We start from the raw sequence: 24,011 nt of genomic DNA on the forward strand, positions 1-24,011 counted from the left end.
TCATCACCCTGACACCATCCATTGTTCCTGGGCAGCGCCCAAGCCAGCGCACGTACGTATTCCAGGCCAGTGACTGCTATTGTTACTGCTGTCGCTTTTGCGGTTGCCGTCTTTGTGCGTACCTGCTTGTCTTGTCTTCAATTCCAACTTTCACTTCAACAACGTTCCTGCCTTATCTCTTTTCCTTCTTCTTTTCATCCGTCCCCTGCCCATTCCTTGTGGCCCTCTCCATCCCAGTCCAATCCGAATTTGGATCTGGAGTCTTCTTATCCCCTCCATTTACAATCCATCGCGTTTCCTCCTCCTGCGCCATCATTTTTCAAATCCCTCTCTTGTCCTGTTCACACCTTTTACCTTCACAAACGACTTTTGCGGCGTTCTTTCCAAACTCACCAGCTAATATCCGCCCCTCGCGTCTCAGCTTCGATTGGATTTTCGAATTAAACGAGCCCTGCCGCCAACCGACAGCTCCCGCCACCGCGACGCCAGTTTGACAGCCTGTCCGACCCTCTGCAGGCGGAAACAACCATTTGGGCTGTACCACCAAACTAGGTTCATTGAATCAACACGACTCGACAAACGTCGCATACGCCCACTCGGAAACCACTCGAAACCCGGGCTTCCTCCCTTCGTTCTTGCGACCAGTTCCTCGTATCGGCTCGAATGTCGTGCAGCTGCTAAGTCAATTTAGCTAGGCTGCTTCGCGATCGCTGCGGATTTCAATCACCACCTCTTCAGACCCGACCACAATCTGCTCGCACTCTCTAGGCCCTTGTTCAGCTGGACCTACGAAACAACCTGGTCTCCGGCATTGCGCGAGGCTATTTTAGTTTGGTAAATCACCTTATCTTGGTACAAATTTTCAAACTGCCCGAAGGGCCACGGTGCTCCAGTCGCGAGACTGGTAGCTCTCCATGAGCACCATGGAACGCGCCTCCTGTCACATACTCTATGTCAATCGCAATGTGAGCGAAGATGGCTTGATTCGTCGTGCTTCTGGCGACGCCGCATCCGATTGGGCAACGGATGAGGCTCGTCAGGTTGTACAACCTTTGTTGGATGCCTTTGGCGACGGTTCGTTCTTCGTTATGATGCCGGCATGAGTCATTTCTCCACTTACTAACTAATGATGCAGTTCACGTTTGCGCAACTGGAGGCGGCTGTTTGACGAAGCTGTTTGAATTACAGGAGGGTTCTATGCTTGACTTGAAGCCAACTCTAGTACTGCTTGATACGCCAAAAGACGATTCGATTCCTGATAGGAGGAGAAGGTTGTCGTCTCCTTCCCCTTCTTGCAACTCCTCATCAGAGAATGTCGACATTCACACCCCTGATGAAGATCTGTACGGCCTGGGCCTGCTGCAAAAAATTATCACCGAAGCGCACCTGCGTGGCATGTCCAAGCTTGTTGTCCCGATCCCGGTGATCAGTAATTCTGAGCCAGAACAACCCTATACCAATGGACAAATGACCGACGGTACTGTTGAGCACATTCGTTTGCCGTTAGCACCGCTCGACACGAATCGTCAACTCATAAGAAGATGCCTGGACCTGGGGGCTGTCGACGTCATTATCTGTCCAATGAGCACTAAGTGCATTACGAGTCTGGAAATTTGCGCTTATCGAGCCCACAGAGATGCAGCTAAGGAGCAATCAACCCTGCTAGAAATTAGGCAGGGCCGAAAGCGTTCGTGGGTTGGTGTCAACGAGGAGAAACCGTTCGCATATTTGCGCGAAGCGATGGTTTCTGGACTCATGAAGGGAATCTGCCGCTTGGGCACCAGCGACGACCAGATCAACAATGCCCATGTTGCTGTTTCCTCGGAGCGGCAATCTGCCATCGCGGAAGCGATAGGAACCTGGCACTTCTGTGCTCATTCGTTTACTGACGATGAGCTGTTGGTTGCTGCAATGGACATGTTTAGACACGCTTTGGCAATGCCTGAACTTGAGCGTTGGCGGATACATGCAGGTACGTTTCCACTATTTTGAACTGGTGACGGCTGTTCGCATACTGACTCAGCTCAGATCAACTAATCAGCTTTCTCGTTGCTTGCCGTGCTGCATACAATAATTTTGTCCCGTATCACAACTTCCGCCATGTGGTGGATGTATTGCAAGCTACTTTCAATTTCCTAGTACACATCGGTGCTCTCGCGCCCTATCCTTCTGGGGGCGAACCCCCGTCAATGGCTGAAAGATCACCAATGGCTTCTCTCATCACTCCCTTCGAAGCTCTGACACTTCTTATCACCGCCATTGGTCACGATGTTGGGCATCCGGGTGTGAATAACGGGTTCCTTGTGACACTAAATGCCCCCTTGGCCCAGCTGTACAACGATCGGTCCGTCCTGGAGTCGTTCCATTGTGCAGCCTATTCACAGATCCTTCGGCGATACTGGCCATCCGCCTTTGAAGACACGAAGATGCGTAACCTTATGATCAGCTCCATACTGGCTACGGATATGGGTTTGCATTTCGATTATATGAAAAAGCTTGGAGATGTTCAAGAGCGACTTCAGGCGAGCAACACGACCGATGGCTGGAATGGCCGACAGATTGAAGAGAACAAGTCATTGGCTTGTTCGCTCCTCATCAAATGTGCTGACATCAGTAACGTGGTATGTTGGCTTGTTCTCACTACCACTACATCAGAGTCGAATGCTAACAAGAGATTCAGGCACGAAGTCACGAAATAGCCTTGCAATGGACGTACATTTTATCCGAGGAATTCTCCCGACAGGCTTCAATGGAAAGTGAGCTCAGTATTCAGTCATCACTTATGACGCCGCCGAAGCAAGATATGGCCTCACTGGCTAAAGGCCAACTCGGATTCATGAACCTATTTGCCACCCCGCTGTTTCAGGGCGTTGCCGACATCATGCCTACCATGCAGTACACCGTCGACGAGCTTGAGATGAATAAGAGCCTCTTCGAGCTGAAACTTCAACAAGAGAAGGAAAAGCAGCCACTAGACGATCCGGTCCGGAGGCGTCTTCTTAAAGAGGGCACATTCTCGCCGAGAACTATGAGCTTCGCGGTGCCCCAAGAGGAGGAAAAGGAGGAGAAAAGGGACATGGCGCCGCTGTTTGAAGCATTAGATCGGGCATCAGACACAACACCGGTTGGCAATGGTGAGCTTCCAATGCCACGTTCTGAGAGTGATGATCTATCGCCGGCCGATAGTCAGAGGACAATGGGGCCATCGCCTGTGAATGGTGCAGCTGTAGAATCCAAGGGTTCTGATGGATCGGTATCAACATTTGACGCGGTTAGAGAACTGGCGAATAGTGACCCGTTCCAGACACAGACCAGGAGGGACTCAGCAAAACAGCGATCAAGCGAGACGACCGACGGAAGTGTATCTGGTGCCTGCTCGGGCGATTGGGTTTCGCAAGCGACAAGCGCAACGACGGGCAAGATGCCAATGTCACCAAGTACACGGGGTACAAGCATTGTGAGCAGGGACTCGACTGAACATGCAACTGGGATTCCAAAGATCAACGTCGACACAGCAAGTCTGAAAGAAAGCTCAGGAACGCTTCGCCATGACTACTCGCCCATTGACGACGAGACAAGATCAGACGCGAGCACAACAGGTGGAAGTATTGGTAAGGCCGAAGGCAAATCGCTACGGAAGAAGACGAGCAGGTTCAGGATAAAAGACTTTCCCTTCTTCAGGAAACACAAAGGTGCAAACTCTCCGTCTACCGCGGATACGACTTGATGAAGGAGGTATCACAGCACTCGTCAGTCGGGAGCAAAAAGGAGAATGATGGCCAGGGCAACCGCCACAGGGAATCGATTGAGGCGCAGAAGCAAACAGCTAGGTTTGTAGAGGGCTGTAACGGTGCAGTTGTGAAACTGGCTATGAGTTTTGTTTTTAAGGAAGTGTCGGGTTTTGAGTCGCCCTAATGTTGCAGTATATACTTGTACAATACCTGAGGATGGACGGGACTTCAGTGAAGAGGGTTGTCTGGCTTGCAGCTCAGAGGGCCCCAGTCGGATGTGAAGAAGGGACGGAACAAAGAAGCATATTCAGTCAGCAGCATCTGGGAATGGAACTGCGATTGGGGCCGGAACCGGGAAGGGCTACTGGCGTTGGCGCAAGGTTGGGTTGGTATGGGCTGGAATTCGGACGGGACGGTGACGAAGGAAATGTATCAAAATCAAGCAGGGCGGGAAGGGCGCGGAAAGGATTTGCTTAGTTGTCTTGGGTTGGGCATACGGTATAGGATGATTGATGGACGTGGTGTTGATTGAGTCAGTACCTTTGTAGTTCACACGGCTGCGAGGCCATGATTGCTTGCATGCCGACGCATGAGATATCTTGTTAAATGATAAAGGCACTTTGAAGCAAAAGGAAGAGGATGAAGAACATGACATTTCGCATTTGTTTTCACTTAGCAGGCATACCTAGTGTTGGTTGTGCTGGTGATATTTTTTTCTCTACCTAGTAACCAGTGACAAAATGCTTTATAGTATTATTTGGATATATGATTTATAGAAATGATATTTATTAGGAGTCTATGGGTCATCTTGACAAGATGAGCGGGAACGCCTTAGTATGTTTGACTTGCATTATGTGATATATAGAAGTATATGGATTAATAATGAGTTACATACCTACCTACCTACCTACTTTGTACGTTCTTTGGCTTTAGCACCGTTCGGCTTTTACATTAGCTGTGATTGGCTATAGTTTCCGAAGGCGAACCTTTGATGGTGCATCATCCACTTGGCCCACAATGGAAAGACGACTCCAGTTCCATTCCTTCCTAAAAAGAGCGATAACTTACACGCGGTGCATGCATCGGAAGTTTCTCTTCTCTCGGAGAAAGTGAAGTTGCGAAATGTCTTTGGAACGGTCTGACACTACTACACGTCCTACTACCAGAGAATCTCGACAAACTGTCAGCAGACGGAGGACCAGTATGTTATTGTATTTCGCTATTCAAGACCATTCCATACATTCGGTCACAGGCATCGATCAGTTCTTGTCCAAGTAACTAATCTGGGACCAGATGGGAGAGCATGCATAGCCTGTCATCAACGTAAAGTCCGTTGTGATATTCTCGAAAATGGAACGCCATGTTCTCACTGCCAGTCACAAAACAAGTCCAATAGCTGCATGATATACGAAAAGAAAAGGACCAGGTCTTCCCGTGTAGCTATTCCACGTCCTTCAAGCCACGTTCCTCTTCAACCTCGTCGAATTGAACAGCATCAGCAACAGCCACTTCAGTCTGGCCAGCAATGTCTCACCGCTCCAGCTACTCCAAGCGCAACGAGACTCTGGCCAGAAGGCTCCGTTAACCCTATCGCTCGACCTAGTTCAGCAGTTGGGTATCAACACCATCATGACTCCCCTTTGACGATGCAGGACTCTGCCGAGAACGAAGAGACGTATGAGACGCGTAACCTCGCAGACTTTATAGGGCAGGATCTTCCCAAGATAGGTGAAATCTCCCGGTCCGAACGTCTCTTCTTCATCGGCACTGAATTCTCCAACCTCAACTACCTCGTACGTCATAGAGCGTTGAGAATGGATCAAAAGGATGTCATGCACTTTGGTACGCGTCGACTTGCTCGGAAAATCCCATCTGTGCCTGAAGAAGCTCTGAAGCTACCCCCTAAAGCACTGGCCGATGTGCTTGTCAGGGCTTACTTCGACCACGTCAACCGTGGGTTTCCCATTGTTGACGAGGGTGAGTTTATGGAGATATACACTGGATTGGACGTACCAAAACTGGTATCACTCCCCTTGTTAAATGCAATCTTCCTTGTGGGCGCACATGTCCTATCATCAACTCGTGAGGATTGCCGTGCTAGCGCGCATGTCTTCTTCCGCAGAGCCAAGCTCCTATTCGACTATCGCTTCGAGCAGCATCGCGAGACATACTTACAGGTTGCTCTGCTCTTAACATGGCAGTGTGATAACCTCGAAGACATAGTAAGCAACAGTTGGCACTTGGTCGGCGTTGCGAGCCGAGTTGCGTTTGGAATGGGCATGCATCGCGAAACGAGGCCATCTACACTGAACGCCTTAGACAAACGTCAGTGGGTTAGGCTCTGGTGGTGTCTGTTTCAATTCGACGTTGTCGTCTCAGCCTCTTATGGTCGACCGCAAGCTATGTGAGACTCCCTTTAACAATCCACTCCTTTGAGTACTTTAACTAACACGGACAGACACCTCGAAGAATCAGACACTCCGATGCTTGACGAAAGCCATTTCCAAGGCATCCCTGATGGGAATGCGACTTTTGCCATCGAACATACGAAGCTCTGCATAATCTTCTCCAGAGCTATGAAACGACGGGTGACGTTGAAAGCCACGGAAGCTGATCGAGCTGCAGCGACGAAACAAGCTGACGAAGAACTTGCCGAGTTTATAACTCAACTACCGCAGAGTCTGCAGCTACCCCCTTCCGAGCCGAATAGTTGGCAGGCCACTCTCCATCTTTCGTACAACAATTTCCTCATCCTCCTTCACCGACCTCGGCCCCATCAGGAACCAAGCCAGTTCTCCGCCGATGCTGCCACGAATCTCAGCATCTGCAATGACGCCGCCGTGACTATAAACTCCATATTTGAATCCCTCCGGTCGAGAAACACGCTATGCGATTTGTGGATGCCCTCGATGCATGTCTTGTTCACTTGTCTTTTGCATGTTGCCACCGAGTTGAACTCGCCCAACCCCCTTGTCGCTGCAAAGTCATCACGCATGTTTGACTCTCTTTTACATACTTTGCGTGAGATTTCGCAGTATTGGATATACGCCAAGAGCCTTCTGCGTCTATTTGAAGAGCGGGCGATGTGGACTAAGAGGCCAAGAAGTCGTACGCTAGGACCTGAACAGCGAACATCACCAGATACTGATGGCGCTGACACATCTGGATTTCCCCTTCAACCAAATCCTCTTGGTGACCCCAGTAGTATTCAAAATGCCATGCAAATCCCAGGAGGGCCAGCGTATGGCTTCAATTTCGACTTTGGCGGTGGTTTGGGGAGTCAAGATGCACAACAAGGACTCTCGTATGATGCTGGCTTTGTCGGTAATGACCTTGATATGACTGGGGATGGCGATGCTGAGGAGATGAACTTGTTGCCGGTTCCTTCGGTGCTAGAGTTCTTGTTGGCTGGAGTTGATAATCAGTACGACTTTTGATCTGGAGCACAAGATTCGATTGCAATGAACATTGTCCATTATTAATGCATGATTCATTGTCTACGCTCCGTACATGTGATACTCCATCAAAACCCCCACGTTGACTCCAGAATAAAAAGCCATTTAACATGATCCATAATCATTCTAGACTTTTTTCTTTGCAGACTACCCAGCAAAAATACGCCCTAAGGCGCGGACCAAAAAGAAGAAAATGTATAGACTACTATTTCCTAGACAAGGATCTTTTGGTTGTCTCGGAAGTCTTTAACCAATGGTCTCTCACCCTTGTCTCGTCTTGAGAATTACCACTTTGGAAGTATCAACGCCATCGGCGAAATCAGACCAATCACGATACAAACAGCTTCATCGACTTATACATCTAAAACCGAAAGGTCGCGCCCTTCACTGACTACGGTGAGAGAAGGATGGGAATGTAATCCAAGAAAAATATCATCGATATCCACTGTGGAAACATGGTCGTGGAGATGGGAGATGTTGTTTTACTATTTAGCTGGATCGAGCCCATACTTTGCTTCGACTCAGTTTATCTCAGCTGTATACATACATAATAAGACTTTGTGATTTTTATAAATCATGGGTGTGAACGAGACTCAACTCTTTGGCCAAGATGCCACAAGAGACGACACAACAACTGTTGATATCGAAAACAGACACGACTCTTCAGATGAATCCGCCTGGTCTGATACAGAGTCTTGGGATCCCCTCAAGCTCTCCCCTATGAGAAAACTGCACATTGTCATTGCTGGCTTCACCTGCACCTTCAATGGAAACTTTGGCTCATCCATGCCTTCTGGCGCTCTCGATGTCATCGCCGAGAAATTCAATGTCACAGATCCCGTTTACCTCATCCTCCTCAACTCTCTGTACATGGTCGGATACGTTCTCGGCCCTCTCCTCTTCGGCCCTCTGAGCGAGTACATTGGCCGCAAACCTGTTTTGATCGGTACATACTTGGGTTACATCCTGTTCATGTTCCTTTCTTCTGCATCGCCTAATTATGCAGCTCTATTGGTCTTCAGGTTGCTCTGTGGTATTTCTGCCGCGGCTCCCACGACTGTTCTTGGGGGGCTGTACGCAGATATCCTTGACAACCCTTCGACTCGAGGCAATGCCATGGCCCTTTACATGACCGTTACCACAATTGGCCCCTTGATCGGCCCTATTGTCTCTGGTTTCTCATCCACGGTCTCCTGGCGCTGGCCCTTTTGGATCGCCGGGATGATGGCAGTTGCAGGTCTCCCTATAGTCGTCACCATCCCCGAGACGTATGCTCCTGTTCTTCACAACAAGATGGTCAAGGCGCATATCAAGAGAAAGGATAAGCAGAACAAGAAGAACAAGGTCGAGTCTACTGATGAGGAGCCCTTGGAGCTGAAGCCTTTCAACGTTCGAAAGATCTTCTTCCGACCCATGAAGCTGCTCTTCACCGAGCCTATCCTTGCATCCACTTCGGCTTATCTCACTTTGGCCTACTCTGTCTTTTATCTCATGTTCCAGGCTTATCCTCGTGTGTTTCAAGGATTTTACGATCTGTCTCCTGGAATGGCAGGACTCGCATATATCCCTTGTAAGTTCTACATTCCGGACATTGCCATCACTCGCATACTAACATCAAGGCGCAGTCTGTGTTGGCGTTTTACTTTCTCTTGGAGTTTTTGCTATCTACACACGATATCATGACCAGCAAACGGCAGCTGGTGCAGAGTGGACAAAGAACCACATCTATCGACGACTTCCTCTCGCTTGTATCGCTTCCCCTTGGTATGTCATCCCCTTCTGAATGCTTATCCAACTGTATACTAACAAACACATACAGCATGGTCGTCTCCCTCTTCTGGCTCGGCTGGACCGTCTGGCCCTCTGTGTCCCCCATCGTTCCTAGTCTAGGCGGCATCTTCTTCGGCCTTGGCTTCCAGCTTCTGTTCATGGGAATGGCAAACTATCTCACCGACGTATACCGAAGTCACTCGGCCTCTGCTCTTGGTGCTGCTGCCATGCTGCGATCCATCGGCGCTACTACTCTGCCGCTTGCTGCTGATAGTATGTACACCAACTTGGGTATCCACTGGGCGCCTTCAGTTCTTGCCTTTATTGCTCTGGTCATGGGCGTCATTCCCTTTATCTTTATCCGATACGGTGATCGTCTAGCACGCAGCAGCAAGACTGCGCGGGAGGCGTTCTCCATTCAGGAATGAGCGACCTGATAGAGCTTAAGAGACGACTATACGACATCATTTTGAATCATGAACGAAACTCGCAAGATATTTACCATTGAATATACGGCGTTTATATAGATGTGGAACTTGGGTGGATTGGAAAGATATATAGAGAATAATATTTAATGTTATCAAAGTCAACATGGACCAGTCTTCGGTTGCACTCTTCAGTGCGTTGATATTCACTCAGAATGTCAGAAATTATATACCTTTTTCTTTGAGATCAAACCTCATGTGCCAATCGTTATTCTAAGCCGCCAGCATGGCGCCTCTAGCTTTACAATCAAGATACTCCATAAATTAATTCACAACCAGTGTTACATCACGTTGGAGCCAAGGTTTTATTGAACATGTTTTTTTATTTGTTTAGTTAATTAACTAATACTGCGACAAAACAACGAGCAGGGACGCGTTGTAGCAAAGCAGACTTGTCCTTGCGCAAGGAGACCGCCACCAGGGCAATCTATTTCCTTGCACGCCATTTGTACCAGCATCTTCAGCCGCTGGACTCATCAAAGGTCCAGAGGAGGGTGGTACACACTGCTCAGCAGTCACCGTTCCCTCCCCTTTGGCGGCTACCCATAGGCGTCATAACAGGTCTGGCAGACCAGGCTACCCTTTGACCTGGGTGACACCAAGAGTTTGTAGGGAGATGATCCTACATTCTGCCCTAGGCCATCATCTTTTCTCTCAGTATCCTAATCACTCCGAAAGTGGGCAGCTGCAGATCCATCCTCGAAGCGGCGTCCTCCACTCACCCAGAGGCCCGTCTAGCAGGCTCAGTCGGTAAAGTGGTTGTCACCTCAACTCGGCAATCTGCAGCCGTTCACTTTCGGGGCGCTGGGAGTACTTGAGAGAAAAGACGTTTTTGATGGTTGGCTAGGGCAGCGGCCAGACAGAGACTGCGCAACCTAATCTGCACAGCAGATGTGATTCGCAGCTCATTGGAAGAATCCCATGATTTCACTCCGTCCTTCCATTCCCGCGCGTCCGGTCGAGTTTGAAACGCCGGCGCTGGGTGGTGATCCCGTTTGACAACCAGTGCCAAGCCTTTGCGGGCATATTCCAGAATATTTCCCAAGTGGCTACGCGATATGTAGTCGAGACGGCCTTGCGGTCAGAATGGGCGTCCTGGAGCCGGTCCAGTCACCATCTGTTGCGCTAGTCATCGTGCCGAATGAAGTGTGAAGCTCAGCGCTCGATAAGCTTTCGAAAAGAAGTCATGTTCGGCGTCAAGCCGAATATTCGTGATTCCGTTCGTAAGTCGCATCATGTCTGAAAGGTGGTCGTCATTCGTCATCGAGTCGTAGAAAGGGTCGTCATTAAAATAGAATCGTCGTAAATCGGGAAGAGCCAAGGAAAGAAGCAAAGTATGTGTCGATTCGAGTTGTTAAACTCTGGTGTTGTCCTTGTCGGGGGGGTATCTTCCAAGAAGCCTCTCTAAACCGAACATATAAAAAGAAAGAAGGAAAAAAAGAAATTTCCGAGGATATCAGCGAAGATTCCATAGTGAAGTTTCTGTCTCGGACTAGAGCCGAGCGTCGTGCATTGCTGCGTGTACGTCTTTTTCTTGAGAACCAAAGATGACGGAAGGAAAAAGGCCAAAATAAAACAAGCCGCCTGTATCGGGTCCCTGCCAGTTGTAAATGCATCCAAATACCCGCCCCGGATCCAGCCATGTGGTGTTGTGGTAGATGAAAGAAAAGTCGAGAGACGATAGTGAGTTGTGTGAACGACCGTTGAAGAGTTGTTTCCCGGAGAGGAATAAGAGACCAAATTCTCCGAAACCCAAAAGAACGCTTGCTATGAAGACAAAAGAAAGATATAAAAAAAAGAGCAAAAAAAAACAATGCGAGAGGGGATATTCTTAAAACTTGTTCGAAACACCGTTCCTTATGCAATAAACGCCGATATGCCGTGTCCATGATGGATGATAGTTCTATGCCGCTGCGAAATTTGAAAGCTTCAACTTTTCTCCGGGAAACGAGGAAGGGATTGGTGCAGTATTATAAGCTTGAGGTCGTCACCACTGGATAGCTGTCCTGGGGCCCTGGTTGTCACATAATGGTCGCATACTCTTGGTATCGATCCCAGCCAAAGCCACTCATACCGCCCATGCTACCCATGCTACCCATGTTTCCCATTCCACCCATTCCTCCCATACCCATGCCGATACCGCATTGAGCGGGAGCGAGCATGCTAGGGAGGGGAAGAGCGGGGATGGGGGCTGTCACTGGAGGAGAGCTCCAGTAGAAACCAGCAGTGGAGTGTGGTTGGGTGAAGGCAGGAGTGGGTGACAAGTCGCTCATAGTCATCGGTGCCCAGATGGGACTTGTGTTTGAGTCGGCCGATGATGTGACGCTGGGGCTTGAAGGAAGCACTTGCCATGAGTCGACGGCAGCCAGGTTGCCATGGTAGCTAGGTTGCGACCACATGCTGTGAGCGGGAGAGCTGGGCAGCAGTGTGGGTTGTCGGACAACTTCAATGACACGAGGAGGAGGAGGAGGTAGTAGAGGCTTCATAAGAGCGCTGATGTTGTTCTTGACCTCCTCACTCTTGCCACAGAGCAGTTCGCCAGCACCCTCCTCCTCAAGACCCTCGAGGGCTGAGACGTGGGTGCGGAAAACAAACTTGTTGATGTCCTGGACAAAATCCTCGTGAAGCTTCTTGCACTGTTGCTCCTTATCGGTCCAGTCGTATGTGTTGGCCTTGGCATCGACACAGTGGATCTCCTTGTGGTACTCAACAAGAGCTTCAATGGAATCTTTTGTGAGCTTGAAGGCGACCTCATTTCGCAAAACCATGTCGACGTGAACGATATAAGCCTCGACGTGAACGAGCTCATAGTTCATGATAGCCTCGACCAGGGGGTTGGCAGCATCCCGCTTGAATTCGCACTCGGGTGTCTTGGGCAACATAAGCGATGTCAATGTCCAGATGGCATTGGGTGATGATAGAGTCTCGGTAAGGCATCGCTGGTGTTGAGGGACAGAGTTGAGAGGGCGCTTGACACGGTTGATGCGCTTGAGTGTTTGTGTAAGCCAAGGCTCGATTTTTGAACCCAAGACGACGTTGACGGATGAAGCCCGAGGAGCGAAGGCGGCGGCCGACGCCGGAAGGAGTTGGACGGGCATGTTAGTGAAGCGGAGGCGGGGCGAAGAAAGTCTAAGCGGAGCGGAACGGAGCGGGGGGATATCGCTGAACGGTACGGAAACGGGGACGTTTTAATAAACGTCAAACGTTTATCGCTGCGTCTATCGCAAAGAATACGGCGCGGGGGGGTATCGAACAAGAATATATAAAAAAAGGATACGTCGGAAGACGGAGCAGAGCAGGGATTCGGGAGTTGTAGATGGGATTGGATAGTACTTGTGCGGGCGGAAGGGCGTAGTGATAAGTTGTTTGGCGGCAAGGTACTATATATATGGTCTTGTCGTATCTTTCTGGGTGAAATCGCCTGCTAAGCTGCCGCAACCGAGTAAAAGAAAAGAGAACGTAGGACGAATTGCTCGTAAAGAAGAAGAAGAAGGGAAAAGGGAAAACGGAGGGTGAAAGGTGGTGTGGGGAGATGATATAGCACTCGGGGATTTGGTTTGGGGGGGGACAGTATCCGTAAGTAAGGCAAGGCAAGGTAAGGCAAGTGCTCTAACTATAGCGGTGGTAATGGTTGTGTGGGTAAAACCTGAACGGAAGGCGCTGGTCAGGTCTGGGATAAGTATTCCTTTTAGTTTAGTTTGGTTTTTCTGGGTGCAACTTTGAGCGGGGGGCTAGTGAGCTAAAAAGCAGCCCTGTATTTTGTAGTCTTCAGTAGTGGCTACAGGTGACGGCCCACTAGAGGAGGGAGCCAAGCCACCTCATAGCTTTTGCGCTGGCCATAGTCAGTCATCCGTAGTTGCATTTTGGATACCTTTGCAGATGCAATGCACGGCACTGACCACTTCCGGGGTGTCTCGGAGGAGAGGGTGTAAGTATTGTCTAGCGCAGTGCAGTGTTGTAGGTATTCTTCGGAGGAGGCGTGCGGCTGTGTTTGACCTGCATTGCATATGCTTGCTGACCCAGGTCGGGCAGCCTAAGAGGCAATAATTCATGGCACGGCCAGTCTGTACCTTGCGTATTGTCTTGTATTCCATGACAACGACAGGAACAGCAACTGCGACTGCGACTGCAGCTGAGAAGATGCATGCCGACGGCACACGAAAAATGTTTTCTAGGGTATAATCTACTATAGCATTGGCACTGATTGAGTCACAACCTCAACAGATCCCAGTCTAGGGCAGAATTCGATGAGGAAAAAAACATGTCGTGTGGGTGTGGCGTTGGACCAAGTACCGGTACTTGAGACTGCAGCGACTGTAAGTACCCACTTCTATTCTGTGCCAGTGTTAGTGGAGGTATCTCTCTCTCCCTGATACCTGACATGGTGATTCTCTTACTCGGACTCATCCAAGACACGACCTCTCTTTTAGAGTCGCATTGACATTTCTCTCACAGCTTTACGTTTGTGCTAACTAGGATCTCTAATGAATGAATCAATATCACATGTTCCCAAATCATCTCACCATTTGACGTCTTACCACACTCCAACGCTTAGACTATGCCATACCCTGTCCTAGCCGCTCTCCTGGCTTGGGCAGGAAACAAGAAACGAAACAACCGCCGGCGCTTCTCCCAATCCCCTGTCTCATCCTGGTCTCTTATCTACGACGGAGTGGTAATTATATGTGCCGTACTTGATCGGCTGGCAAGGCGCACAGTAATCTCTCAAGTGTAGAGTAGTATACGATAGCCCCTAGCTGATATACCTAGACTGTCGTCGTAACCACACTTGAACATTTACAAGCAAAATCTGAAAAGTGACAAGTTACGTTCCTGCAGCTTCACTAACAGGCCACTTTCGTTCGCTCTCACATAATGACCTAGTTAGAAAATAGGCTAGTTGCTGTCCGACTCCTACAGAGGTTGGCCCACTTCCTGACGATACTCTTCTCTTTCTCTACACTTGCAGTATTATGCGACCTCCTCTTGGGCCGATCAATGGCTTATTGCGACTCTTCCTACCTTGCCAAAACTCTACTCCTGTAAGCCCGGGCTCCTGCCATTGACCCTTGCCTGCCGAGTGTTTCCGTAGCTCACGATCACAAGCAAGCAAGGAAGAGCCTTTGAACTTTTGAAGGAGGGGAACTTTGAAGCGCCGCTTATGCAAGCTTCAAAATCTAGCAAAGCCTTCAGGGCGGATCTGACCGGCGTCTCTGTTTCCACAAGAGACATCTACCGTCCTGCTCATTCGTGCCCTCACGCTGGATGGGCCGAGCAGAGACAATGATGTGCTCCGTTATTCCGTGTTCCACAATCTTGGAGGCACACACGACTCGGTCCATCACACCTAATCGGGACTTGGTGAGTCGCCCTCGATTGTCCTCGGACGAGCTGACACCTCCGGATCTTCAGCTGAAGACATGGTAATACTGTGATAGCAACGACGTGACGGTCCTGTCAATGAGAATGCAACAGGCGCTTTGTCCAGCCAAGAGCATTGTTATGGGATGACATGCATAGCATACGCATAGCATAGCACCTACCTGCACTACCAGATGCACGAATGCTCGGCTTTGCGACGTAGTTGCATGAGTTCTTTAGCTGGTTTAGTGACCAATATCAAACCCACTTGGTTGATGTGAGTCGCCATCCCCCCGCCGTGAATATTATCACCTTTGTCGACAGATCATAACAACTACACCGTCGCAAATATCACAGTAAACTTGTGGTTCTAGGACCGGCGGACAAGCCCTGATCCCCGTCCTCCGCCCTGCTCTCAAGATTGAAGCACGTCTAAGGGGCATCTTCACCTTCAACGGCTCGGTCCCCATCAGGTTGCGGTCGCTCCCGTCGCTCCCGTCTCGTCTTTAAGGGGAAATCAGGCTTCTCACGATGTGGTTGGCCATGGGAGATGACAAGATCCCTTCAAGTCTCCCAGGCTGAGGAGACATGATCCATGCATCGCCAAACCCTAGATTCTAATTACCAGAAAAGGAGAGGACACTTATCCAGATGGGAGGAAGGGGAGGAGCGTGGAGGTTAGATCAGGGCCAAGGAGGGGGGAGGATGGGATCCCAAAAGACTGGAGAGGAACAATAGCCCATCGATGGGCTGGTACGAACAAGAGCCATCCATGCTAGTGTCAGACGTGAGGTGAGGCTCTCATGGAAGTGCACTTACAATGCCTGATTGGTCCATGGAAAGGCGCTATGAGCCAATCACAGCGAGAGACATTTCTCGGCTCTAGTCCCAGCATCCAATCATGGTTCATAGATGGCTCAAGACAAAGAGAGCTGGGGAGACCAGGCAAAGGGTCATGGAGTCGTCGGAAAACCCAATCCTAAAGAGGAATTTGAGTTACTTTGTCGAATCCAGAAACTCCCCAGGAGGCGCTTGACCTTTGGTGATGGTTGGTTTTGGAGTCAAAGCTCCATCTTTCCATCCTCGTCCTGGCATCTGGCTCGATCCGTCCGCTACGGGCTGTTGGAGACTCGATGCAATCCAGGGAGTGGGCACTGGGACCGAATATCGACGTGATCCCTGTGAGTTTTCTTGGAGAAATATTCAAGGGGTCGTCTCCGCATAGGAGGTCGGGCAAGTGGTCACTTTCCCTCCTATTGTTGGACCTCGTGGTACCGTTCTAGAAGCATAAGAGTATCAGACAATTTACCCTTGCATGACCGCGCGGCCAATGGCCATTATCCGAGACCTTGACTTTCGAAATGAATGATATGCGCGCCGCGCTCGCAGACGCGACTGCGACTGCGACTGTCAAGCACCACAGGATGCTACAACACCACCAAGTGTCGAGTTGGGTGGACGGAAAATGGCTGGCTGGGTCCGCTGATCGTTCGGCCGCTTGCCGGATCCCAAGACTCGAGAGGGGAAAATATTCAATACGGGCACGTGCATCCGCCAATACTAACTCTTGCGATATAGGTACCGATACCAACGACTGTACATGACGGTTGTACTGATGAAAAGCGAGGAAATGCAGGGTTCAGGTACGACGAATTGGGAGTGCCACTGACCCGGTACTGTGGCGCAGTATACGGTACCCTGTACTATTTTTGGGGTCCAGGAATGCTTGATAGTTACGTTGCCCGATTTACCCTTTGAACATTGCACTATCAGGATGCTAGTTAGTAGATCTCCTGGACTGCTGATCTACAATTCCGTAAACTACAGAATTCTGCCTTTCTCCATGCCCGCTCTGATAGCGCATGAATATGCATGCACGCAAAGTACGACCGAAACGGAGGGTCCGCATCCGTTCTACAGCCGTGGCCGCTCACTCGTAACCTGCAGAAGAGTTTTCCATGTCTTCGTCATAAGTCAGTCACATGAGAATGTCATTCTGTTTCATGGGGCTGCGCAGATTGTGTGTGTGCCTGCCAGAAACCCCATGTTTCACAACTTCTCTGTAGCCGCCCTCGGAGTCTGCAATGCCGCAGTGACGTCGATCGCTAAAAATCACGGGACCCTGGAACACGGGTCGCTAGTAGGTTCTACACACAGATCGAGTTTTTCTTGCGGGCGAGATTAATGCACGGTCAGATTAGATGTGGCGCTTGCAGCTGGAATTTGGTCGCTTACTTGGCCGACCGAATGCATGTTTATTTGGCTGCCTGATATAAGCTGAGCAATTGCATGTACGTGTAGTTTGTATCGTGACTTTGTGTCCCGTAGCATCCGAATCTATAGGGTAGATGAATCGCCAAGGGATGGACTAGGATACCATTTCGATACTTCAATGATGCTTTTGGTTTAGCGATTTTCGGTTCATTATCGAAAGCTTAACCAGAACGATCACTGATGCCAAAAATAACATAAAATCGAGAGATCTCAATGACAGAACAGGACGGGATTAACATATCGAAAGACCGGAGCGGCGCGGACCCGAAGACGGCAAAAAGGTCCCACAAAAGCCGACCGGTGACAAGACGGACAAGTCCGAGAATGTGGCTGATCTGCCAGGGATGCGATGCCTAATGAGGAAGTAGCCCCCGGAAGCTGGGGCATTGAACAAGTCAGTCCAGCACTTGTCAACGTTGACTAACAAAGTCGGTAAGAAAATTCATAGGTAGCAATACAGCATTTTCGCATACCGCTTAGGCTCTTGGCTACGTATTCGCGAAGAAAATACCAGGCGTTTTTTCTTTTCTTTTTCGTCATTGGAATTTATTTTACAGGTTTGTGCGTTCATGTTAGAGACACTCCTAGCTCGGTAGATTGACATCTACGGTTGAAGTTAAGGTTGGGATTTGTTTTAGTGTGATCTCGAAATAGATTACAAAACATTGTTGGTACTGCACCAACAAAGGAGTCTTTGACATGATCTTCAACTAGTGTGATTTTATGGTGGTAGCGCATGTAGTTTATTGTTTTGAATCGTATCTGACATCTGTGAAACAATCTCATCTAGAATCAAAGTAATCACCTTAACCTGGCACTGAATGAATCTCGGGATCGCTTGGAAGTTGGTAGGTACCCTGTCAGTGGTTGATGTGGCATCTCCAGCTGTCTAGCACGCTCTGGCCAAGTATTTCTCCCCATGACGTCGAATCCTTATTTCATCGTCACTTTGATCCATATCGCAACCCTTACCTTACAACAGTGACATGGCTTTCCGATTCTTTCCCTTGCGCTTTGTTCCCTTGAACAGCTGAAATACCACCAAACAACTCACCCACTAATGCCGCTGATCCCAGCTCGGCATTGAAATACCAACAGGTACGTTGGAGTAGAGCGATGTCAAAGACGGACGTGGCTTGCAGATCTCCGGGTGGCTGTGCTCGCTTGTGGCGTGTACCCCACATGCACGCATTGGGAGGCCTACACTATGACTAGATCGGTGCTACCATCAACCGAGGCAGGTTAGATACTAACTGTTGAGAGAGCCTCACTCATGACTCCAAAGCCTCCTGCAAAACGTGGCACCAACAACCGCTCCCTCGGATACGGGGCTATAGCTCTGAAACGTTGACTGTTGCTTTTGCAAGGTTTGAAATAGAGGATGCCTAAGCTAGTATGGATACTATACTGTAACGTATCCATTTTGCCATGATCTAGTATAGTAGTACATACCTACTTCAGTACTTGAGCTATGACCAACACCATGTAAATAGCATTTTTGCCTTTGCCATCTATCTCTTAACATTCATGCTGAAGTACTCGCACTGACAGTTCACTAACAATCCATGTCCGCTTGCTCTGCTGGCCACACCATATGACATGGTTGTGGCTCAAGTTTCAATGCACCGCACCCCTGATCGGAGTCACTTTTTGCGCCTTCAATGTGGGAAACAACTTCGGACCTGTTTCATCCCAGAGCCCTAATTAGACGACACTACTGTACAGTGGAAACAAGACCAACGAATCCAAGAATTGCCGAGCAAGACAATGCCTGCCAAACAACAACTTTGCTTTACGAGTTAATGTCACTTCGTTGCCCAGATATGCCGTAGCAAGGGGGCTCGTCGTTGACTCATGTGGATCAGACTGGACCATGGGCCACTGCTCTATCGAGCCAACCCCCTTGCATACATCTCCTGAGAGATAACACCCAGTCGTTGATAGGATGACAATATCATTACACACAGACTACAACTATACCAGTTCGCTTCCACCTACAGTACGGTACAATGCAGTACATACACACATACATACATACATGCTCTTTCGTCCAACATCGCTCACTTCACTCGCTCACGCCCTGAGGTCTGCGTCCACGCCGCGCGATATCCAATCCGCAATGGCCATAATGGTGATCATGGGATTCACGCCACTTGCGCTGGGAAATACGCTCGCGTCTGCAACGTACAGATTCTCCGTGTCCCAGACCCGACCCTTCTCGTCCACCACGCCCTCGTCCCTGCTTGCGCTCATACGGCACGTGCCCATCTGATGGGCCGAGCCCCATGTTGTCGTTGGCGGTTTGTTGCCAACTTCACGCAGGCGGACGAGCCAGGCGGCAAAGGCTGGGTCACTGGTCTCTGGGTCGGCCACTGGTCCCTTGGAGTCCAGGGAATGCTCCGACGAGCACTCTCCGCTGCGGATAAAGGATTCCAGATTGGGGAGGAGAGGGCGTATCTCAGCTGCCCCCGTGACATAGCAGATCTTGGCCAAACCTTCCACACCCTGCATGGTATGGGCTCGATCATAGTCTGAGGTAATATAGTCAATGCGAGGTCGGCCAGTCGATGGGTCTGGAAAGACCCTGCCTCCATCGCGGTCTCTCGTTAATGAGATCCAGGCATCCATGTGACGATATTTCGTCATATGAAGCTTTGCATTCAAGCCACCCAACCATGAGGGTTGAGACATAATGGTAAACGGCTACAACAAATCAGAAACGATTCGACAGTAATCTCGGGTTTGTTACTCACCACCATGCATGTAGTCTCCAGTTTGGTTCCGTAGCCACTACCGTCGGTGTTATCGAACTCCGAAGAGTAGCTTGTGATGATGCCTCCCTCCCAAGGCCTGGTTTCTTCCTTGTATACTGCTGTGACGAAGTTGCAAGGGTGTATGTGCAGATTAGCTCCCACATGTTGATTCTGAACGAATTAGCCAATGATCATGGTTCAACGCCGACAAGAAAACGTACAGTAATGCCACTCTTCATGAGAACGACCGGACTCCAGATTGAGCCGGCCGCAAGGATCACCTTCTTGGCTTTGACTACGACCCGTCTCTTGACTCTGTCACCAACTGGATCACTCACGCCTCCTTCGCTATCCCTCGAAAGCCAGTCCCCTTCAACACCAATGGCAGTCTGTCCATCAGTATCAAACATGACCTGATCCACCTGAAATCCTTCCATGAATTGTGCACCGGCTTTGGCGGCATCGGGCAGCCAGCTCGTGGCCGGACCTCTCTTCTCAGCCAGGCCACAGCCTAGATGACACTGGCCGCAAAAGTGCTCTCTGCCACCCGTGTTGACAGGAGCGGGAGCTGACGCCCATCCGAGCTTACTCGAGCCATTGAGAAGGACCCTGTTGCGGTGATTATGGCGTATTTGATCAGTGCCAGCCCCTTGAAACTCCCACACGCGGTCTAAGCTCTCGTCGAATGCAGGAGATGTGAAGAGGGGAAGCCCAGAATTTGCCCATTCCTTTCGCACAAAGTCCTGGGGCTTGAGGCATACACTCCAGTTGACTGTACCTCCTCCACCCCAGGCGCTGCCGGCAGTCACCGTCGCCCCAGAGTCTTCTGTCGTGATGAAACCACCACTATCGAACAAATGAGCGCAGCCTGCTTCTTGTGACATGGGGAGGTGTTTAGCAGGGTAGTGATAGGCTTTGTCCACGACGAGAACCTTGTGACCAGCCTCTGCTAGGTTTTTGGCAGACACGCCTCCACCGCAGCCAGAGCCGACGATGACAATATCGGTCTCGATGACATGCGGTTCATCACCAGCCTCGATTTGTATGAAGCTGTAATCGAACGATTGCTTCGGTTGCCAATGCTGGGGCGTGTCTGAGTAGCCCGACAGCTGGGACAGGAGTGAGCTAGTCTGCGCATATGACTTGAAGGAGAGCGATGACATCGTTTTGGCTAATGCTGACCAGCGCTCGCGAGGGGAGGTGGCCCATGATTTGATGATGGCTTCGCGGACATGGGCTGGCTGGTTGTATATGGGCTGCCAGTAGCCAGTGATGAAGTAGCTGCCAGGACGGGTCCTTGCCAGTATAGCTTAGCTTCCTGGTATGTGAGAATAATAGTTAATTGAACTCACGACATTAGACTTAATAAACCGGCCAACCGTTTTTGTTGCGCTGGAGGGGAGAAGGCCAGAGTCCTCATGATGTTCTCCCTGACGCGCTCGTCATAGGCAGGCCTATCCTGGAGAAAGGCACGAATATTGTCCCTTGTGGCTGGAGCAGCCAAGGACTTTGTGCTCGTTTCTAGGACATGGTCAATCTCATGATCGGGTAGCTGAATCTGGCCCTGCTCGTCGGTCACAGTAGACTCGGAGGTGATGGAAGGCAAAACACCATCGACGAGTGCAAAGAGAACGTCCCATTGAAGGGGAGTAAAGAAGTCGAATGGTGGAGCATCCGGTAAAGCCGTGGCAACTGGATGAGGTTGTGGAACGGTCATGATATAATGACGATGAAAATGAGGAAAGCAGTTGGACGAGGAGAGAGTTTGAGACGCTTCTGTCTCACATTCGCTTGACACAAGCCCAAAACATACAGGCACAGGACTATATATGCATGTAGATAATTGGCAACTGTAAGGTTTAGGTACTAGCTAAATCCATTTTCTGGAGAACATCTGGCCTGTGCCACTGGGAACTCGGTAGGCCTAGGCTAGGGAAGACAACAGGGGGTCTGTTAGCCTACTTGCTGGGCTGTCTTTTGTTATTTGTGACAGCTGCAAGCCTGCAACTACAACTATCGCCATTCAATCCTCCCTAATTTTGACGATTAAAGTGAGGGGAAGCTCTCCAAAAGCGGAAAGGTTCCCCACGAGTGGACTGATAGTCTACCATCATTCCAGAGATATCCTCGGCAGCGATACTCAATCTCGTGATAATTGATCCTCGACAGGTTTAGTTTGCGAGAGGAAACCAACACTTGGCCAGGTCACAGGGATCATCGTCAAGCGAGCAGGACAAAGACTCAGCATTCCAACAGGAAGATGGGTATGTTGCACTGAGACTGAACCTGACACACCATCCATCCACCCATGGTCTTTACGATGAAGCTGTTCTTTGTATGCCCAAAATGTATTTTATGATAATTGATAAACCAGCAGCTTATGTTTTATTAATATATCTATCGCTTACTATTCTTAATCATGTAGTTGATCGCCCAATCATGTCAACTCTTCATACTGACTTAACCGGCCCCGCCCGGGTATTGAAAGTGCGCCCTCTCACATACAAGTGACTATGCTTGTGACTGCAACTGAACTTGACATTGCATATTAAAATCAAGAAACAAGGGGAAATGGATAAAGGAAACGACAAAGCAAGAATTCTTCTCGCCGGCTGTGGAGGAATTGGCTGTATGGCTGCTCTGAATCTCGAATTCGGGGGACAAGCTCAAGTTACAGCTGTATTGCGCTCAAGCTATCAGATAGTCGAAAAGCAAGGCTTCACAATCAACTCTGTCGACCACGGCCAAGTTCGGGGGTTCAGACCAACTGAAAGTAAGTTGACTTACACCATAATCGTAATCGATTCGACACCCTACCCGTTTGCTTTTGCTGACAGTGGCACAGTCCTATCAGTTGTACCTGATGTCTCCCAATCCGGCATCTTGCCCTTTGACTACATTATCTGTGCCACCAAGAATACCCCAGATGTATCTATGCCTGTAGCCGAACTAATCCGACCTGCTGTTACGCCTGGTTACTCTACCATCTTGCTCCTACAGAACGGACTCAACATCGAGGTTCCCCTCCTTGAGGCCTTCCCTGACAATGTCATCCTTTCAGGCATAAGCGTCTGCGGCTCTTCTGAGCCCGAATCTGGAACCATTGAGCACAACATACACGATGAGCTATGGATCGGACCATTTCGAGACGTGGGCAACGCCGCAGATCGAGCAAAGGACCTTGTGGCCCGATACAACGCAGGAGGGCGCTGCACCTGTCACTACGACTCCAACGTCACCTTCTCGCGATGGAAGAAGCTTCTTTACAACGCTGTATACAACCCGGTTGCTGCTCTGACCAGATTGGACACGGGCGATTTACAACTTTGTCCTGGTCTTGTCGATGAAGTTGTGCGGCCTGGGATGAAAGAGATCCAAGCTGCTGCGGCTGCTTATGGGCAGGAGATTACAGATGCGATGATTGGAGCTACCATCACGACTGAGCCAATCGAGGCTCATGTTTCGCCAAGTATGTTGGTAGATGTCCAAAAGGTAAGTGTCGCATTCTCATCAATGCTGGTGGCTTTGGTTGCTCATAAAACCATCTCTATATTCTTGCTGACATATCTCCAGAGCCAGTACATCGAGTTTGAAAATCTCATTGGCGAGCCCCTTCGTTGTGCAAAGGTCCGACATATTGCAACTCCCATTCTGCAGAATCATTATTCACTGGCAAAGAGCTATCAATGGAAGCTTAAAAGCAAGAGGGACAGTTGAGCAACAGTCGAATGCGAAACAATCCTCACTTGCTTAACCTAGTGGTTTCAGAGACTTCCGTACTTCTCCAACATGATCTCTGATACGACTTATGCAACTTCGATAAAGTGACTGGCGAGGTCACAAATGTTTATACAAATATATAAATAAAAAAACGGGTCAAATCTTGTGAATCTAGACTTCCAGATCTTAAGCAAGATTCAAAGTCATATGTTACCCTTTTAACCCATCAACTTTCAAGACATAGGATCAGACTATTAAGCAAAAAGCTGTTGCCCACCAATTTTGTCTTACCCAGAAGGGTTCTGCATATACCACAAGTCTTTATCGTTTCGAACAGAGACCGTCTCGTGTGTCCCGCGACAAAGGAGTGACTCAAGGTGTCAGTTTGAGAATCGTAACCAGGGCTCGATCGGACCTGGGCCGTAGCATTATAAAGTTATACTATCATATATCCTCCTCGTC

The 24,011-nt window shown here is 49.5% G+C and overlaps 6 protein-coding genes across 6 annotated transcripts, besides 3 other annotated features; 4 read left to right on the forward strand and 2 right to left on the reverse strand.

Moving 5' to 3' along the window:
* Positions 1-923: 923 nt before the first annotated feature.
* FPSE_11746 (uncharacterized protein) lies at positions 924-3,727 on the forward strand (the record flags this gene model as incomplete). The annotated part of the gene is made up of 4 exons (XM_009264863.1): positions 924-1,074; positions 1,136-1,972; positions 2,029-2,621; positions 2,681-3,727. 4 exons carry the CDS (start codon positions 924-926, stop codon positions 3,725-3,727), a joined length of 2,628 nt encoding a protein of 875 aa, XP_009263138.1.
* A 1,650-nt stretch (positions 3,728-5,377) lies between these two features.
* Positions 5,378-7,168, forward strand: FPSE_11745 (uncharacterized protein; the record flags this gene model as incomplete). The annotated part of the gene is made up of 2 exons (XM_009264862.1): positions 5,378-6,135; positions 6,190-7,168. 2 exons carry the CDS (start codon positions 5,378-5,380, stop codon positions 7,166-7,168), a joined length of 1,737 nt encoding a protein of 578 aa, XP_009263137.1.
* A 594-nt stretch (positions 7,169-7,762) lies between these two features.
* FPSE_11744 (uncharacterized protein) lies at positions 7,763-9,384 on the forward strand (the record flags this gene model as incomplete). Its single annotated transcript, XM_009264861.1, has 3 exons — positions 7,763-8,756; positions 8,812-8,950; positions 9,006-9,384. The coding sequence occupies 3 exons, from the start codon at positions 7,763-7,765 to the stop codon at positions 9,382-9,384; spliced, it is 1,512 nt and encodes a 503-aa protein (XP_009263136.1).
* Positions 9,385-11,462: 2,078 nt separating this feature from the next.
* FPSE_11743 (uncharacterized protein) lies at positions 11,463-12,539 on the reverse strand (the record flags this gene model as incomplete). The annotated part of the gene is made up of 1 exon (XM_009264860.1): positions 11,463-12,539. One exon carries the CDS (start codon positions 12,537-12,539, stop codon positions 11,463-11,465), a length of 1,077 nt encoding a protein of 358 aa, XP_009263135.1.
* Positions 12,540-12,542: 3 nt separating this feature from the next.
* Positions 12,543-12,595: a microsatellite.
* Positions 12,596-13,023: 428 nt separating this feature from the next.
* Positions 13,024-13,046: a microsatellite.
* A 6,045-nt stretch (positions 13,047-19,091) lies between these two features.
* Positions 19,092-19,116: a microsatellite.
* A 33-nt stretch (positions 19,117-19,149) lies between these two features.
* FPSE_11742 (uncharacterized protein) lies at positions 19,150-21,546 on the reverse strand (the record flags this gene model as incomplete). Its single annotated transcript, XM_009264859.1, has 4 exons — positions 19,150-19,779; positions 19,830-20,000; positions 20,051-21,125; positions 21,182-21,546. 4 exons carry the CDS (start codon positions 21,544-21,546, stop codon positions 19,150-19,152), a joined length of 2,241 nt encoding a protein of 746 aa, XP_009263134.1.
* Positions 21,547-22,400: 854 nt separating this feature from the next.
* FPSE_11741 (uncharacterized protein) lies at positions 22,401-23,546 on the forward strand (the record flags this gene model as incomplete). Its single annotated transcript, XM_009264858.1, has 3 exons — positions 22,401-22,602; positions 22,675-23,321; positions 23,403-23,546. The coding sequence occupies 3 exons, from the start codon at positions 22,401-22,403 to the stop codon at positions 23,544-23,546; spliced, it is 993 nt and encodes a 330-aa protein (XP_009263133.1).
* Between the last annotated feature and the right edge of the window lie 465 nt (positions 23,547-24,011).

This window comes from Fusarium pseudograminearum, chromosome 4 (assembly GCF_000303195.2).
Source record: "Fusarium pseudograminearum CS3096 chromosome 4, whole genome shotgun sequence".
Lineage (NCBI taxonomy): Eukaryota > Fungi > Ascomycota > Sordariomycetes > Hypocreales > Nectriaceae > Fusarium > Fusarium pseudograminearum.